At 37.3% G+C, this 16,169-nt stretch overlaps 1 protein-coding gene across 1 annotated transcript; it reads right to left on the bottom strand.

Moving 5' to 3' along the window:
* Positions 1-6,533: 6,533 nt before the first annotated feature.
* On the bottom strand, positions 6,534-15,906 carry LOC147479503 (uncharacterized). The gene is made up of 6 exons (XM_086577077.1): positions 15,310-15,906; positions 9,535-9,684; positions 8,594-8,719; positions 8,353-8,397; positions 7,599-8,155; positions 6,534-7,324 (listed from the first exon to the last, which is right to left on the bottom strand). Exons 1-6 carry the CDS (start codon positions 15,797-15,799, stop codon positions 6,668-6,670), a joined length of 2,025 nt encoding a protein of 674 aa, XP_086433203.1. The 5' UTR covers positions 15,800-15,906; the 3' UTR covers positions 6,534-6,667.
* Positions 15,907-16,169: the final 263 nt, after the last annotated feature.

Genomic DNA, 16,169 nt, shown 5'->3' with positions numbered 1-16,169 from the left:
TTCATTTACTATTCGACATTATATTTATAATAAATATAAGTGAAATATCAAGATATATGATATATCATGCCAAGCCATTACATTAGATGATATTTCTCGATATTTGTTTATCTATCCACGATATTTGCAGATGCTCCAATATTAAATATCACTAAAGAGAGTGATATATCCATGTTACATACCAAAAAATCAAGGGTCGATATATGATAAGAGTGAAATGATGAATAGTTTACCTACGACATGAACGATGCTTTCACAACGTAAGTAAACTAAAACTATGTCTTTTTACTAGTCTCAATTATCAATAATTCTTCTACTCTCAATCCTATGAGATATAGTGGAGTAGAGTGATTCGTTCCACTCTTAGTCCTTCCGTATGCTTGTTTTCTAGTCTCAATACTCTACTTAAAGTCAATGAGAGCTTTACGAAGGGGCAACTAAACTACGGTGCAACTACCCACAAGATGCAACTAGTCGATTATCAGACAACTAAGGGAATGCTACGTTGATTCGATGATAAGGAGTTAGAGGGGGGATTGATTCCACCTTAACTCAACTTAATCCACTAACGACGAAGTCGTTAAGTAATCCGAATTGAACTGCTACACGTAACAATCGGTTCTTCCAATCCCTAATTACACATGGCATTTCTACCAATTTATAACTAGCATGTGAACAATTAAACCCATTCTCATGGTGAACTAATTATTTCTGGCGTGGAATAGAAATTACGACGACTCTACGATAAACGGAATCAAGCTTTCATCAAGGCTTCTCAACCCCCTCTAATGGAGGTTAGCCTTGAATCATTCCGCAATCATTTCCATTTAAATTAAAACTACACATAATAATAAGCATTAAAATTTACTAATTTAAACAATAATGAAATCTAATTTAATGACTAAAATGAAATAAGAACAAGAATTGAAATTAGATCTAGAAATGGAAATGACAAAAATCGAAATTGATAAAGAATACTACTTTATTGATCTAATCAAATTGAAGAGCAAGATTCAAAGGTTTAATCTAATACAGGATTTGAAACTAATTAAATAAAACAATTAAATCTAGATCTAGAAGCTATTTTAATGGCTACTTTCTATTCTAAGCTATCTACCTAACCTAACTGCCATTTTCTGCCATTAACACTGAGTCAAGCTTTTGTTTTTATACATCCAGATCCAAAAATCGTGCATGGGCTTGGAGCCATGTTTTGGGCCAGAGAATCGGCCCAAAACCCAATTCTTCGATCAAAAAAAGGCCTCTTCAGCTGCAGTTGGCTTCCACAGACTTTTCGTCCACTTCTGCTTCTCTTATTGGCTCAAGGCTTGGACCATTGCAAAGCTCTTTCCGAGCCGGTCGTTTTGACATAAGGTAGGCCTCAATCCGAGGTCTGAGTCCAAAGATATGGCATTGGAAGTTCTCACGACTTTTTTGCTCATTTATCTCGCTAAAGTGACACATTTCTGCACATAATGGACTTTGAAGCCTGAAATGCATAAAAACACTTAATCAGTATTAACTCTTACTTATTATTCATATAATTGGTCTAACAGTATGATTATTAAGGGGTTAAAACTACAGTTTTGGGCTCTTATCAATATATCCCTTTATTTGCGATATTTTGAACTATGACCTTGAAAGCTCAAATTTACAACCTCTCTCAAATCTCAACCATCCTGATCAAATGAAATCAACGGACACGTCTACATTCTAAATAACAAAGAAAATGGTAGACAAGTAATTTTCATATTCTTTTCTCAAATTGAACCCGAAAATCACACGATTCCTTTCTCCTCTCATTCTCTCCTCTAACCATATTTATTTTCCACATCTCTTATTCTATCTATCTCCTTCCTAACTCAACTGAATAAATAATAATAATAATAACATTCTCCATCTCCTTCTCTTTCTCCCCTCTCGAAAAAGATAGTTCTTACCTTTTGCTTATTATCTCTGTCTTGATATTTATACGAATGTGTTCACCTTATCCTCCCTCTCAAACAAAAATGACGAAAACTATGTAAAAGCTATCTAAGGAGATCTCTAACTTTCCTCCTCCCTTTCAAAGACGAAGGTTCAATTCTTCGGGGTTCAGATTTGGGGATGCTTGCGCAGATTCAATTCTGCTTTCAACACGCCATATAGGAATCCATATACATTACAAAAACCACACATGTTTCTTCCATTGAACAACCTTCTCTTTTAAAGCCATGCATGCATGCTTCATCAATAACATTCTCCAAATAACATTGCAAAATAGATATCGCAAATGTAACTTTAGCTTATAGGTGTAGCAAAGATAAGACTTGGAATTAATAGTTTAATCGTTGTAAAACCAGTGGTGATTGAATAAAATAATTTTATAGATTAAATTTATCAATTCCAAATCACTAGTCCAAAGTAAGGCCTAAAATATCGAATTCGGTGAATATTTCGATGTATCCAAAACCGATATATATCGGAGATATCTATTTTTTTGTTGACCAGTCAAAATTTTGTTTTGTATGTCGATATATCGGAAATATCGTCGATTATATCGGAAATATTTCGGTCAAAGTCAACAATATTTGGTCAAAGTCAATAATATCGGTCAAAGTCAACAATTTATATCGGATATATTGGTAGATATATATATATATATATCATTATATCGAAAATTCCGATATATATCGAAAAAAAAAGATTCAATATTCGGTGGATATATATCGAATATATCCATGTCGGTGTACTAAAAAAACGATATATATCGGATATATCGGCGATATTTTGGGCCTTGGTCCAAAAAGAACCGCCCCCCCCCCCCCTAACAAAATAAATAAACTACAACCGAAATTCGATTAAACCAAGTGAAAGAGAAAACTTCTTCTTCACCAATTAAGGACTTCAAGAGCTTGTCGTCATTCATTTCAGTGAGGGTGAGACTGCGGATATAAAAAATCAGTTTAGAGAGCTTTGATATCCTTTTTGAAGCTTCTTTTGTTTTGATCTCCTTGTTCATTATTTGCTAAAGGCCTTTCTTGAAGCTTCAAAAGGGCTTTAAGCCTTCATTAAATGAGGTTAATAAATGAATTAATGAAAAAAGTGGGATCAAACTTATAATACACCTGGATAGGTAGGCCCACCAAAAACTAAGCGAGGCGTTAAGATACGGGATTTATACAATCATTACATTACAGCTGAGATAATTGGTTTACACAGTACTTGTTGTTATGGAATTATGTATTTTTCTTGTCGACCGAATCGTAATGAAGTCTTGAGTAATTTCTAGTGGATAACAAGGTAATTTGTGTTATGTAAAAGACACTTTTTAACTTGTTTTATTTTACACGTGTAAATTGCAATAGTACACATTTCAATTATAGTCTAATATAACTAGCTTGGCGTGATAAAATTATCTCACTATGCAGGAAAAAAGATGTGTATAAGATCTATTTAAATAAGTATTTCGTGTTAGTTACTTTATTCTTTTTTCCCACCGAATTGAATAAAAGAAAATAACATAATTTTCAGTCCTAAATTAAAACAATATAGGGACACAATTTGATAAAACCACTTAACCGTATTAATATTCTTCAAGACAACATGGACTGTCAACTCCCTCATAGCAACACTTCGTAAGTTGTTGGTTGAACATGGGAGCGAAAGCTACAACCAAGACAATGAGCATGACTCTGATGGTACTCATAATGATTTCCATTGTCTTTGTTATAATAAGAAATATTACGCTTCTAGGTGTTTTAATCGTAGTGAATATCCCAAAAAGGTCTTCAATAGCATGTATTTGTGTGATGGCCGATTCACTCTTATAATCATATCTTCTCACATTAAACATATAATCATATCATTTTGGATATTGAAACTTGAAACTTGTGTTAGAACTAAATGGTAACTAAAACTGTCTAATAATATAGCAAAATTTTTTTTTTTTTTAAATGTACTTTAAACTTTCAATAAAATTTTGCAAATCAATTAAAGCTTCTACTGTTATTATTTCAAGAATCCAAGTAAGGAATTTATACCGTCATTTCAAATGTATTAATTAAAACTTTCATAAATTCAATCAAAATTTCTAACGATATTTCAGAAATTAAGTGCTAATTAAAACATTTCTAAAATTGAGCAAATCATATCGATTATGATTTCTACCGAGTCTCTCAGAAACAAGCTTACTAAATTTGCATTGCCGTTATAAAAATTAATTTAATGACCAGTTTACCAATATATATAGCTTACTCACAGACAATACATATACGGACTTGATTAACAATAGAGGGCAGGCTAATTTGACCATAGTAAAAAAATATCTATCTAGAAATCAGCCAACAATAAATAAATATCATGATACGCTATTTGATGTATTCCACTATAAATGGCGGTGATATTTGTTGATATATTATAATATATCGATGATGCTGACAATATTTGGGATATATAGCGACATATAGATGATATCAACCGATTTTGATTGACAGTATTAATTTCATTTATTATTTACTATTACATTTATAGTAAATATAAAGTGATATATCGTCAATTAGATGTCAACAATACTTGCAGATGGTTCAATCTCATGGTTCAATGTAAAATATCAACAGAGAGAGTGATATATCCACGATACGTATTGAGAAAGCAAGGGTCGATATATCCGATCTTTAGTAGAAAGTATGCAACCTATCTTTTTTTTGTTAAAATCCCTCTTATTAGTACATGCAACGGTTTAGAAGACGGTAAAATGGATCTTTTGTAAAATAATTGCGTTCAAGGAGGATTACTACTAGAAACAAAAAATCATATTACTTCCTTATCAGTTCTACTCATGATCTACCGCACATCATTATCTCTCTAGCAGTCTCCCTCTGTTACTTCAAATATTTTTATGATTTTTATCTTCTTTGGCTTAATATTTTTTTTGCTGGGTAAGCTCGTTCAATTGTATTAAAAGGAAAAAAAGAACAACAAAATGGTGTGAGTGGATTGTGACAAGTTCACATCTCACTCAGAATCAGCACTAGGTCGTTACAAAGATTCAAAAAAGTGCAAAGCACTATCTAAATCTATAATAGGTACTATCAGGATGCTCCCATCTTGTAATCCATGAAGGTCTACCAAGATATGTTCTTCCCATGTTGAATGTAAGTGTGACTCCCTTTCTTGTAGTAGCATCAACAGAGAAGTTTGCTTCTCTCCAAATTGAAGTGATGACAAACTTTTGTAGCATATTTTGGACATGTTTTCATCTGTGCATAAAGGCCTGTGGCAACTGTGAAGATCGAAAAGCCTGGACTGTTGCTTCAGAGTCTGTTTCAACCCAAATGTCAGACCACCCCTTAGTGGGCTGCGGTTCAAGGGCTTCAATGATTGCCAAACACTCACCCAAGAACTTCGTAGTTACTCCCCGCCTTTGCAAGTAAGTTAAGAGAAAATCTCCGTTATGATCTCTGAAAGTAGATCCAATCCCGGCAAGTCCTGGATTACCCCTAGATGCCCCATCAGTGTTGACTTTGATGGTTGGAGCATTTGGTGCAACCTAGTTAACACTCTCTATTCGGGGAGCAGTTCTTAGTTTCCCTTGAATGCCCCAATTGCTGAGAATTTGAGTGTCTTCTGAGTACATGACAGCCTTGGATAAGTGGGAAGAACAATGAATTTGTCTTCTGACTTGTCTAAAGCATTTTAAGATGTCTAGATTCTTGTCTTCAAACACAACCATGTTCCTATGTTTCCAAATGATGGTCATAGTGCCCACCACTGCCGAGGTCCATAGCTGTTTCATTAGTGGACTTCTGAACTGAGAGAGTTTGATGGCATCATTTATCTTGTTGAAATTTCCTCTCATCTTAAACTTTTGTCTGAGCTAGCTCCATATCTGTAATGAGAAGGAGCATTCCCATATAAGGTGAGAATTTGTTTCTTCATTATTTCCACAAAGTCGGCAGTAAGAAACTAGCTTGACGCCCCTTCTTTTGACTGCTTCATCAGTTGATATGCCCCTTTGACAAATTCTCCATGCTATAGCTGTAGTTCTAGGATGAGTGTGTGAGTTCCACATATGCTTGTGCCAACTATTCACATTTCTTTTCCTGCGGATTTCTTGAAATGCCGAGTCAACACTGAATTTCCCTTTGAGGTCGGGGCACCAAATAAGTGTCTCTATCACCATCGTTCCATTTTAGAATGCCATCAGTTGTTAGTCCAGCAATGGTTATGGGTATGATCATTAGACAATCACCTTACCTTCTTATGCTAGTGTTATATTTTTCTTGTTTAGATTCTACATATACCTACCTTCAGAACCATAATCATCTGTTGGTGTTTCAGATTCGATCAACTTCACCAGCAGTTTTTTTTTCTCTGTTATTGACAAGTTTGCTGGGGTCAAGGAAGAACCCAACCTGTAACTACGCAGATTAAACTATACACGCTTCCCAAAGGAATTGTCCTGCAACTATATATCCTAGCTACATCTTTATTTCATTCCAAATGTAATTCAAATAGGTAACATGACTAAATGTATTTTAACAACTGAGTTATGTTCCAATTTATCTTAATTCAAATTATATTTATTACAACATAAAATAATCAAGGCCAAATAATTACTGAAAGTGAATAATATCAATGAATTATCATACACAGACTAATGTGTATAACCTAATAAGTCGTAGTACTACTTTTTGCCACCAAAGTAAGACGTAATATTTGTGATAAGTTTTCGATTTGGGAGTGAGTGCTTCATTGTTCTCGACAAGTCTCGTAGAGTATACCAACCAACACGAACATATAGAGGAAGCTGGAGCACAAGGAAAACAGTGACTGGAAAACAAGCAGTCAAGAAAATGGGAATAGCAGCCCAGTGTAACTTCTCTTGAACTGTAAGCACAAGAGTAGCAGAAAAGGCCACCATCATTGATGCAACGGCAAAAAGGAGAGTAGTGAGGCCAAGAACCAGCCTTAAAGGAAGTGAACGGTGGAAGTCCTGCTCATGAAATCGTGCTGTCATAATGGACAAAAATACTACTAATGATGTTAAGGCAAAGGAGAGCGATATGGTGTCTGCAATGGTGAAGACAATAAATGGACGTCTGTTGAGATATACGGGTTCTCCAGTCTTTTTTTTAGTACCACCAGGAACAGTGTAGGCTGAGGTAAAAGCGACGGTCGCAATGAGGGCTGCAACTACTGAACATGACTCAGAGGTTCGCATTAACCACTCTCGGCCTTTCTTAACCAATTCTTTGTGAGTTTTCGTGAAAAACTCCTGTGATGTCAGACTCTCTCCGTTAAGATGGTTTAAGAAATGATGAGGCAGAACTCTCTTAACTTTCTGCAAGATAAGAAACTGAATGAGGTAAGCATTCAGAACAAGATTGCAATTTTGATTGAAACTGGTCGGAAGCCCTTCTGTGTACAACATGCATGTATTGTGCATTGAAATGTTTAGTTTGTTCCAGTTCTCATGGGATATGATGAAGACACGATGCATTAGTTTGGCTTGTGTTTTATTAATGAATCAGGGGAGGTACTTAAAGACTAATATCCATGTTGAAGGTAGGATAAAACAAAAAAAATTAACATAAAATGAGAGTTTATTAAAGCACCTTGAACCATTGGATTTCCCATTGCATATGAAGAGCTTCCCCTGGCCTCTCTTTGGCTTGATAGTCTCCGACAACTGCCACTTGATGTAAGAGAGTATTCCCACTGCTATCCATCCCCATCATACACCTTGGCAGACATTCTGTGAAAGGCAGTAAAATATCAAAAACTTCGGTTCTGCGGTGTCTTACCGCTAAATGCACTACATTGGCACCATTGTCATTTACATATTCAATTGCTTGTGGATACTCTCCCAGAATCACTTCAACAATCTCTGTGATTCCATGTCTCGCGGCTGAAAGTAGTGGAATCTCTTTCTTTTGTGTTAGATAATGTTCACATTCTTCTTGCTTAGAGTGATTATTTCGACTTTCTGCACCAGTTAGGCTTTGTTGCACAAATTCATCATCTCGAAAGATTGAAATGTCTCCAGGGTACATCCCATGGTGGTGAGAGGGGACCATCCATGATTTGTCTGTTTTCACTAAAGTTTTTACTAGTTCTAATGCTGATTCATGCTTTTGCCTCAAGTCCCTCACAACTTGAATGACTGGCCAGCCTACCAAAGAAAACATAGACTTTTTAAATCAAATAATGTTCGGAAAAGAAAAAAACATTAAAAACGAGTCTTAACTATATAATCATCCTATTCAAAGCAAATTTCAATATCATTCATAAAACATCCAATTTTCAATTATAATAGGCAGATAACAAGTGAGCCTAATGCCAGGGGGTAGAAACAGGGAAGAGTCTCACCTTGTGAGAGAAAACGCAGAAGCTGGATGTTAATCTTTAAAATGACTGCCATATCAAGTAATTCACAGCTCACAGTTAGAGAAAAATTCTATTTGATCGACATGCAAAAGGAGAGGATATATCAATTTATCATTACATTTCTAACTAGTTGTTGGCTTTATAAGCACTACGTACTTGTAGTTGATAAGAATAATTAATAGAAATAATAAGCAATGGTTATAGTTTTCAGACAGTTACTGACCCTGTCTCAGTTGAGAAGAAAAGCGAACGTAACATGTTGTTGAGGTTGGTATAGTTATTCCAGTCTCCTCGTCTCTGGCCACATAGTTGTTATGTGGAGCTTCATCCCTTTCACAATAAGGAAGACCTGTACAAAGATGAACAATTACAACACTTTTCTCTGTGGATTTCTCGGTTAGAAGTTGAGGACCAGGTGTGCAATCTGATAGCATTGGCATTGCCTTTTATGTGTGCAGATTACAGTTATGTACTGTATGTTTGTGGTCTATCTTGGCCGCCAAATCCACCTCTAAGATTCTTTTTTACACTTAAAGTTGGATTGTGGCCAAGCTCTTCAGCCAGGATTACTACACAAAGGCAGAACTAAGCACTGACTCATTCACGACCTCATGTCCGATCCCGTTGCCTTTTCACATAATTAAAAGTTGCGTTAGAGCATTTTTACGGAGTTGGCTAAATATAATATTTGAAAAAAAAAATCATTGATGTATCTGATTAGCAGCGGCAGCATGATACCAGTACAATGGTTTAAAACGCAAAAAACGTTCCCCAATCAATGCAAGACATCAAATTTTTCGTCTCTATTAAGAGTTTCCCGGTGGAAGAAATTTTTTCCTCTTTGATTTTGTGGTGGGCTTCTATTGGAGTGCAAACATAGTGTACTTTTAATCTGGACGAAGCTCTGGCTAAAGTAACTAACAAGGCGCCAACATTGTAAAAAGGTAAAAGGAAATCGATTATATTAAGACACTAATTATCCTATACTACAATATCTAACAATAAATAAGTGTGGTAACCATTTCAGAAATAAAAGAGAAGATATGTTAAGAACATTTTAAACCAGTTCATTGTTATATTATTCAGCATAATGATTTGGAAAGAACGACCATTAAGTAATGGAAAGCTAGCTATAAAATCAATAAAGAAGATGGGGGTACATACAGAAATAGATGAGCTTCTTCAATAAGCCCAAGTTGCTTCGGCTTTTAAAGGCCAGAGGCATGTTGGCTAAGAGCTGAAGACAAGTCAAGCCACTCCCATCTATCGATTCAGGTTTAGCAAGGTTCAGCTTCAACAACTCTATAGCTGTTTCTGCATTTTGGGAAACCATAGAACATTTTCAAAATAATGTGTTAAGAAGATATTTTCTCTACCATGGACTCTTTCTTGTTGAATATTAGGGTTCTTTTATTCATTCATTCATAGTAATATTTACACTGAGAACACCTACATATATAGTGTAGGATCCTTAGAGTAGATCCTACAATATAGCACTTCCTATAATTACAAATCTCTAGAATAGGAAAGACTTGCAGCCCAATATCGCAATACTCCCCCTCAAGTTGGTGCATAGATGTCACACATGCCCAACTTGGAGAATACTTGACTTGAAACTGCTTTGGTGAGAATATGGGCCAACTGATCCTCTGATCGAATCGTAGGCAATTCCACAATGTTCTCATCCAACTTCTCCTTGATGAAGAATCTATCTACTTCCACATGCTTGGTACGATCATGTTGAACCGGATTATAAGCAATATCAAGTGCTGCTTTATTGTCATAATATAATCGAATCGGCTGCTTAGGCGGATAGCCCAAATCCCTCAAGATAAGGCTTAGCTATAGAACTTCACAAACTCCAAATGCCATACCTCTATATTCAGCTTCTGCACTTGAACGTGCAACAACATTCTGTTTTTTACTTCTCCATGTAACAAGATTACCACCTACGAAGGTGAAGTAACCTGAAGTAGATCGCTTATCATCGACTGCTCCAGCCCAATCAGCATCAGTATATGCATCCACGATTTGATGATCTCCATGTTTAGTGAACAAGAGTCCCTTTCCAGGAGCAGACTTCAAATATCGCAAAAGTCGCATAACTGCATTCATATGTTGCTCACCAGGATTATGCATAAACTGGCTGACAATACTCAATGCATAAGCAAGTTCCGGTCATGTATGTGCTAAGTACATCAGTCTCCCTACGAGTCTCTGGTATCGTCCTTTATCAACCGGTACTTGATTAGATTTAACACATAACTTCAATCCTTCTTCCATTGGTGTATCAGCTGGTTAACATGCCGACATACCAGTTTCCTGTAACAAATCTAAGGCATATTTTCTTTGAGACAGGAAGATCCCTTTATCAGATCTCGACACTTCGATTCCAAGAAAATATTTCAAGGAACCGAGGTCTTTCATTTCTAATTCACTGGACAAGTAACTCTGTAAGGCCTGCCTTTCCTCAGGATCATTCCCTGTAACCACCATGTCATCTACATAGACAATAAGTGCAGTGATCTTACCATGTTATTTCTTCAGAAATAAAGTGTGGTCTGAATTGCTCTGATAGTAACCGAAGGCTATCATAGATTTCGTGAACCTTCCGAACCAAGCTCTCGGAGATTGTTTCAATCCATACAATGATTTTTTCAATTTGCACACCTTCCGACTATGCATTTATGCTATCATGCATCCTGGCGGGAGATCCATGTAAACTTCTTCTGATAACTCGCCATGTAGAAAGGCGTTTTTCACATCAAACTGTTGCAATGGCCAATCCAAGTTCACAACAAGAGACAATAAGACTCGAACTGTGTTCATTTTAGCTACAGGTGCAAATGTCTCTGTATAATCGATCCCATAGGTTTGAGTGTACCCTTTTGCCACCAGTCTCGCTTTAAAGCGTTCAATTGTACCATCAACTTTGTACTTCACAGTATAAACCCACCGACATCCAACTGGTTTCTTGCCTGGTGGACGGTCAACGAGTTCCCAAGTGTTATTTTTCTGCAAGGATTTCATCTCTTCATTCATAACGGCTTTCCACCTTGGGTCAGCTAAGGCGACATTGTTAGGAATAGATATAGTAGATAATTGATTTACAAATGACTGGTTTGATTCTGACAAACGATGGGTAGACACATAATGACTCATGGGATATTTAACTTTACTAGAGATTTCGGGTTCATATGTGGATTTAGGGATACCTCTGTTGTGATGTTGTGGTAGTTGTTTTATAGATGGTTCAGGAACATCCTCGGTAAGCGATTAGTTTGGTGTATCAGCTGCATGCGGTGTGAAGGAGTCGGACAGAGATGGATGTTCAACTTCAGTAGCTTGAACCTCATCAGCACTAGTTCTACTATTCAAATCTAATTCATTCACTTTCTTCAGAGATGCGAACCTCATAGTCTAGAGTCTGAACTTCCTTCTGGTACTCCCCCTGACGTTCAGGCTCAGAGGAAAAATACATCGAATCTTCATGAAAAACTACATCCAATGTAATAAACATTTTTTGGGTTGGAGGATGATAGCATCGGTACGCCTTTTGACAAGTCGCATATCCTAGAAAGACACATCGCACTGCTCAAGGAGTTAACTTGTTGCGTTGATGTTTATGAAGGTGTACGAAGGCTACACAACCAAAGACTCGAGGTGGTAAGTTTGGGATAGCTGGAGCAACAACAGCTTCAGTGAGAGCGTGGGATGGTGTCTGGAAATCAATAGTCTTTGGAGGGTATTTTCGGTTGATCAAATACGCTGCAGAGGTAAGAGCTTCTCCCCAGTAAGATGAGGGCATATGGGCTTCTATCAACGAAGCCCGGACAACCTCCAATAGGTGTCGATTTTTTCTCTCGGCCACCCCATTCTGTTGAGGTGTAGTGGAACAACTAGTTTGATGGATAGTTCCGTGGGCTTCCAAATACTGCTGAAACTCAGAACTTAAGTATTCACCTCCATTGTCACTACGGAGAACTTGAACCAGTGCATTGTACTGAGTACAAACCATTTTATGAAATTTTTGAAATAACAAGTTCACCTCGCTTTTGGACTTCATCAAGCACACCCACGTCATCCTAGTACAGTCATCAATGAAAGTAACAAACCATCTTGATCCACTCAAGCTACGCACTTTGGATGGACCCCAAAGATCAGAATGTATGACCATAAAAGGAACTGGACTTTTATTCAAAGTTAATGGAAATGAAGCACGATGGCTCTTTGCAAGTTCACAAACATTGCAACGGAAACTAGAAACATCAATTTTTTCAAATAAACTAGGAAATAATTTCTTCAGGTAACCAAAGGAAGCATGACCCAGATGTCGATGCCATAACCAGATGTCAGATTGCTTCTTCTTCCCCTCAGAGCTCTCCACTATTAAGGCTTGACGCAACTTGTTTGAACTAATTGACACCAAGTCTAAGTAATACAACTTCCCTCGCCTAACACCACAACCAATCGTTTGACTCGTTCGGATGTCCTTAAACACACAAAATTCAGGCCAAAAAATTACAACACAATGTAAGGCAGTGGTTAGTTGGGAAACTGACAAGAGATTATAATCCAAAGATGGAACAACTAAAACAGAATCTAAGTTTAAAGTGTTGGTGAGAGGCAAGGATCCTTCCCCAATAATCGGGGTTGGAGTACCATTGGCAGTGGAAACAAACTTTTGGGAGGATGGTTTAAAAAATGAGACCTGTCTAGAATCAAATGTCATGTGGTTTATGGCACCAGAATCAATTATCCACGCACTATTAGAAATAGATGCAGACGTATGTAAAACCTTACCACCATTACCTGCAGCTGCTATAAGAGAAGAGGCCTTTCCAGTGACATTCGCCTCCTCTGTCTTTGTTTCAACAATTGCAGCAGTGGAGATCTGCGTGGACTTTGGCTTCCGTGGATCACGGTTATGATCCCACCATTCTGGACACCCCACAAGTTCAAAACATCGACTTTTGGTGTGATCAATTTGTTCACAATGAGTGCATTTGTAGGTGGACTTGTCGGCACCATTAGAATTGCTCAGCTTGGTGCGGTCTTGTTGCTTTTGAGGAGGGCGGTTGCGGGATACCATGGCTGAAGCTTCAGTATTTTCAGCCTCTCCATTCATTGTTGCGCGTCGAACAGACTCACGGCGATTCAGTGCATAACATTCTTCTAATTCAGGCATAGGCTCCTTGCGCAAAATTTCGCCACGAATTTGTTCGAACTCACCATCCAATCCGGCAAGGAATATATGCACTCTTAGCCATTCAATCGCCTTCCGATATGCTGCAACATCATCGGGATGCCTCATAACCACCTTATCATGGTGATCCAACTCAAGAAAAATCTCAGTTAACTCTCCATAATAAACAGAGAGTTTTTCAATTTTGTTTGGCCGTAAAGGCCTTTTGATTCAAGGTATAAACCTGCAATTCATCGCTTCCATCATAGAATGCCTTTGAGAGGGCATCCCATATCTCTATAGCAGTGGGATATTGGTAATCAAACCCTAGCAACACTGATTCGAGAGTGCGGCTAGGAGTTTTAAAACCTCACTCTTGATACCATGTTGAATATTAGGGTTCTTTTATTCATTCATTCATAGTAATATTTACACTGAGAACACTTACATATATAGTGTAGGATCCTTAGAGTAGATCCTACAATATAGCACTTCCTATAATTACAAATCTCTAGAATAGGAAAGACTTGCAGCCCAATATCGCAATATTTCTTGGCTTGATCGAGACCATCTACTTCTTACATTCTTGACTATGAAACAAACAAAATAAATGAGACACCTCGTGATCCCTGGTGGTCTGGTGGATTACAAGCTCAAGAGTCGTCCATAATGTATCCATAATGGTGGGAGCAAAAATGACATGAAGAGTAATCTAGGTAAGATGGCAGAAGGTAGATTCTGGTTTCATTGGGGGAGGTAGGGGTGTAATACGGGCAGGTCGGGTCAACTAGTGATGGGGCGGGGCGGGGCGGCTAGGGGATACAAATCCAGTGGTCTTCGACGGGGCGGGTTGAAGTGTCATGTCTTAGTACTATCACCCTACTGTTGGTCAAACTTACTGGCGGATTTTTGGGTCATCCGGGTCGGGTGGAAATTATCATTTTATCCCAATTTCACCTAAAAAAAACTTTCTAATTCTGCAAGTAATATATTTCCAATTCCCAATATAGAGAAAAAAATGGAATCAATCAATAAAAAATAAATAAAAATAAAAAAACTTGAACTTGAACCCAAAATCATATCTGCAAATTTGAAACTTCTTTCTCGTGATTTATTTGTAAATTGATTATTTTCCATAGCATGATAAAATGAAGATGAGAGTGAGGATCTATGGTACAAAACAATAAAATATAAACTAAAAGAATTCGAAATTAATACAAGGATGAATGATTCATCTTCTCCAAAATTCGAAAGTTGAATTTGAGCTTTTGATATTTGCCCAATGTTCAAACTTGAGTATTTGAAATTGATGTTGAACTCATAAGTTTGTGTTCATATCTCCCAAATTTCTACAAAAGTTAAAAGAAAATATAAACAAAATACAAAAATATTAGAGTTAGAGTTTTGAAATTATGTGGGTCAACGGGGTTGGGTCAACAACTTTTGACACGGTACGGGTCGGGCGGCTTGACGGGTCGGGTTTGAGTATAGAACCTACACCCATAGCCCGACCGCGTAAAAACGGTGGCGGGGCGGGGCGGGTCCATTTTTGGGTCGGTGCGGGTTTGGGTGGCGGGTGAAAACCGGGTACCCTACCAGATGATGGGTCAACGGTTTTTTTTTAAACTCCTCGGGGGAGGACCAAACGAGAAACAGAACCATTCAATTACAGTGAAATAATTCCAATCGATCAAAACATTATTCAATTATAAATAATAAGAATTAATAAAAGGATTCTGCAATGAGAAACTCACCAAAGGATTCATTCAGGACAGCAATGTGAAGAAGAGTAGCATCATCTCCCCTTCTCTGGAGATCATTGTATAAACTACACCCGTAGGTCTTAGCTAGATGCTTTAACATCTTCGTCTGTTTGAAATGAACTGCGCGAAACAGAGGTGTCTCACCAAAACTATTGCGCGTTGTTAGCAACTCTGGCACTGCTTCCAGCATCTTATCCACCACATCGGTCATATTAGTGCCAGTGGCTTCATGAAGAATGGTATCTCCAATTATATTAACTTTCTTCAGTATCGTCGGATCGTCCTCAGAGATTTCTGTTAGCAGGTCCATCACCAATTTTTTTTGTTCCAAAACGGTAGCAATGTGAAGGACATTGTCTTGGTGCGGTGTTTGTGGGTACTCTCCAGAGAGATTTCTGGACCTATAGAGCCTAATAACCTCATCTTTGTCACGTTTCATCAAGGCCTTGTATAGCTCTGCCATGAGATGATGCCCCTCCATACTGCACGACCTTCACAATGCCCTTGATATTAGTGCAAGAATTGAAGCTAAGAACTTATCATATGTTGGCATCTTCCTTTTATAATAATGGTTGCTTTCCATTGTTGAAAAAAGACATTCAAGAACAAGTTTTCCACAAAAAAAGTGCTTTGAAGCTGGAAGAAGCTGTTCGCATTTTACATAGGCATACTAGGTCTGGGACTACTTGTTCACTCTCCTAGTAACAAATATACATGATTAAATTCACCATCAAAGTATTCAATTCATATTGCTTTATTTCAAGATATACAACTTAATTTACTCTATTTTTACTAAATCAATTGTATCATTTAAAATGTTAACGTAGCAGATTTCTTTGCAACATATCATG

This window comes from Coptis chinensis, chromosome 8 (genome assembly GCF_015680905.1).
Source record: "Coptis chinensis isolate HL-2020 chromosome 8, ASM1568090v1, whole genome shotgun sequence".
Lineage (NCBI taxonomy): Eukaryota > Viridiplantae > Streptophyta > Magnoliopsida > Ranunculales > Ranunculaceae > Coptis > Coptis chinensis.
The sequence above is the reverse complement of the archived record's forward strand: the minus strand, read 5'-3'. Positions and strand labels throughout refer to the sequence as shown.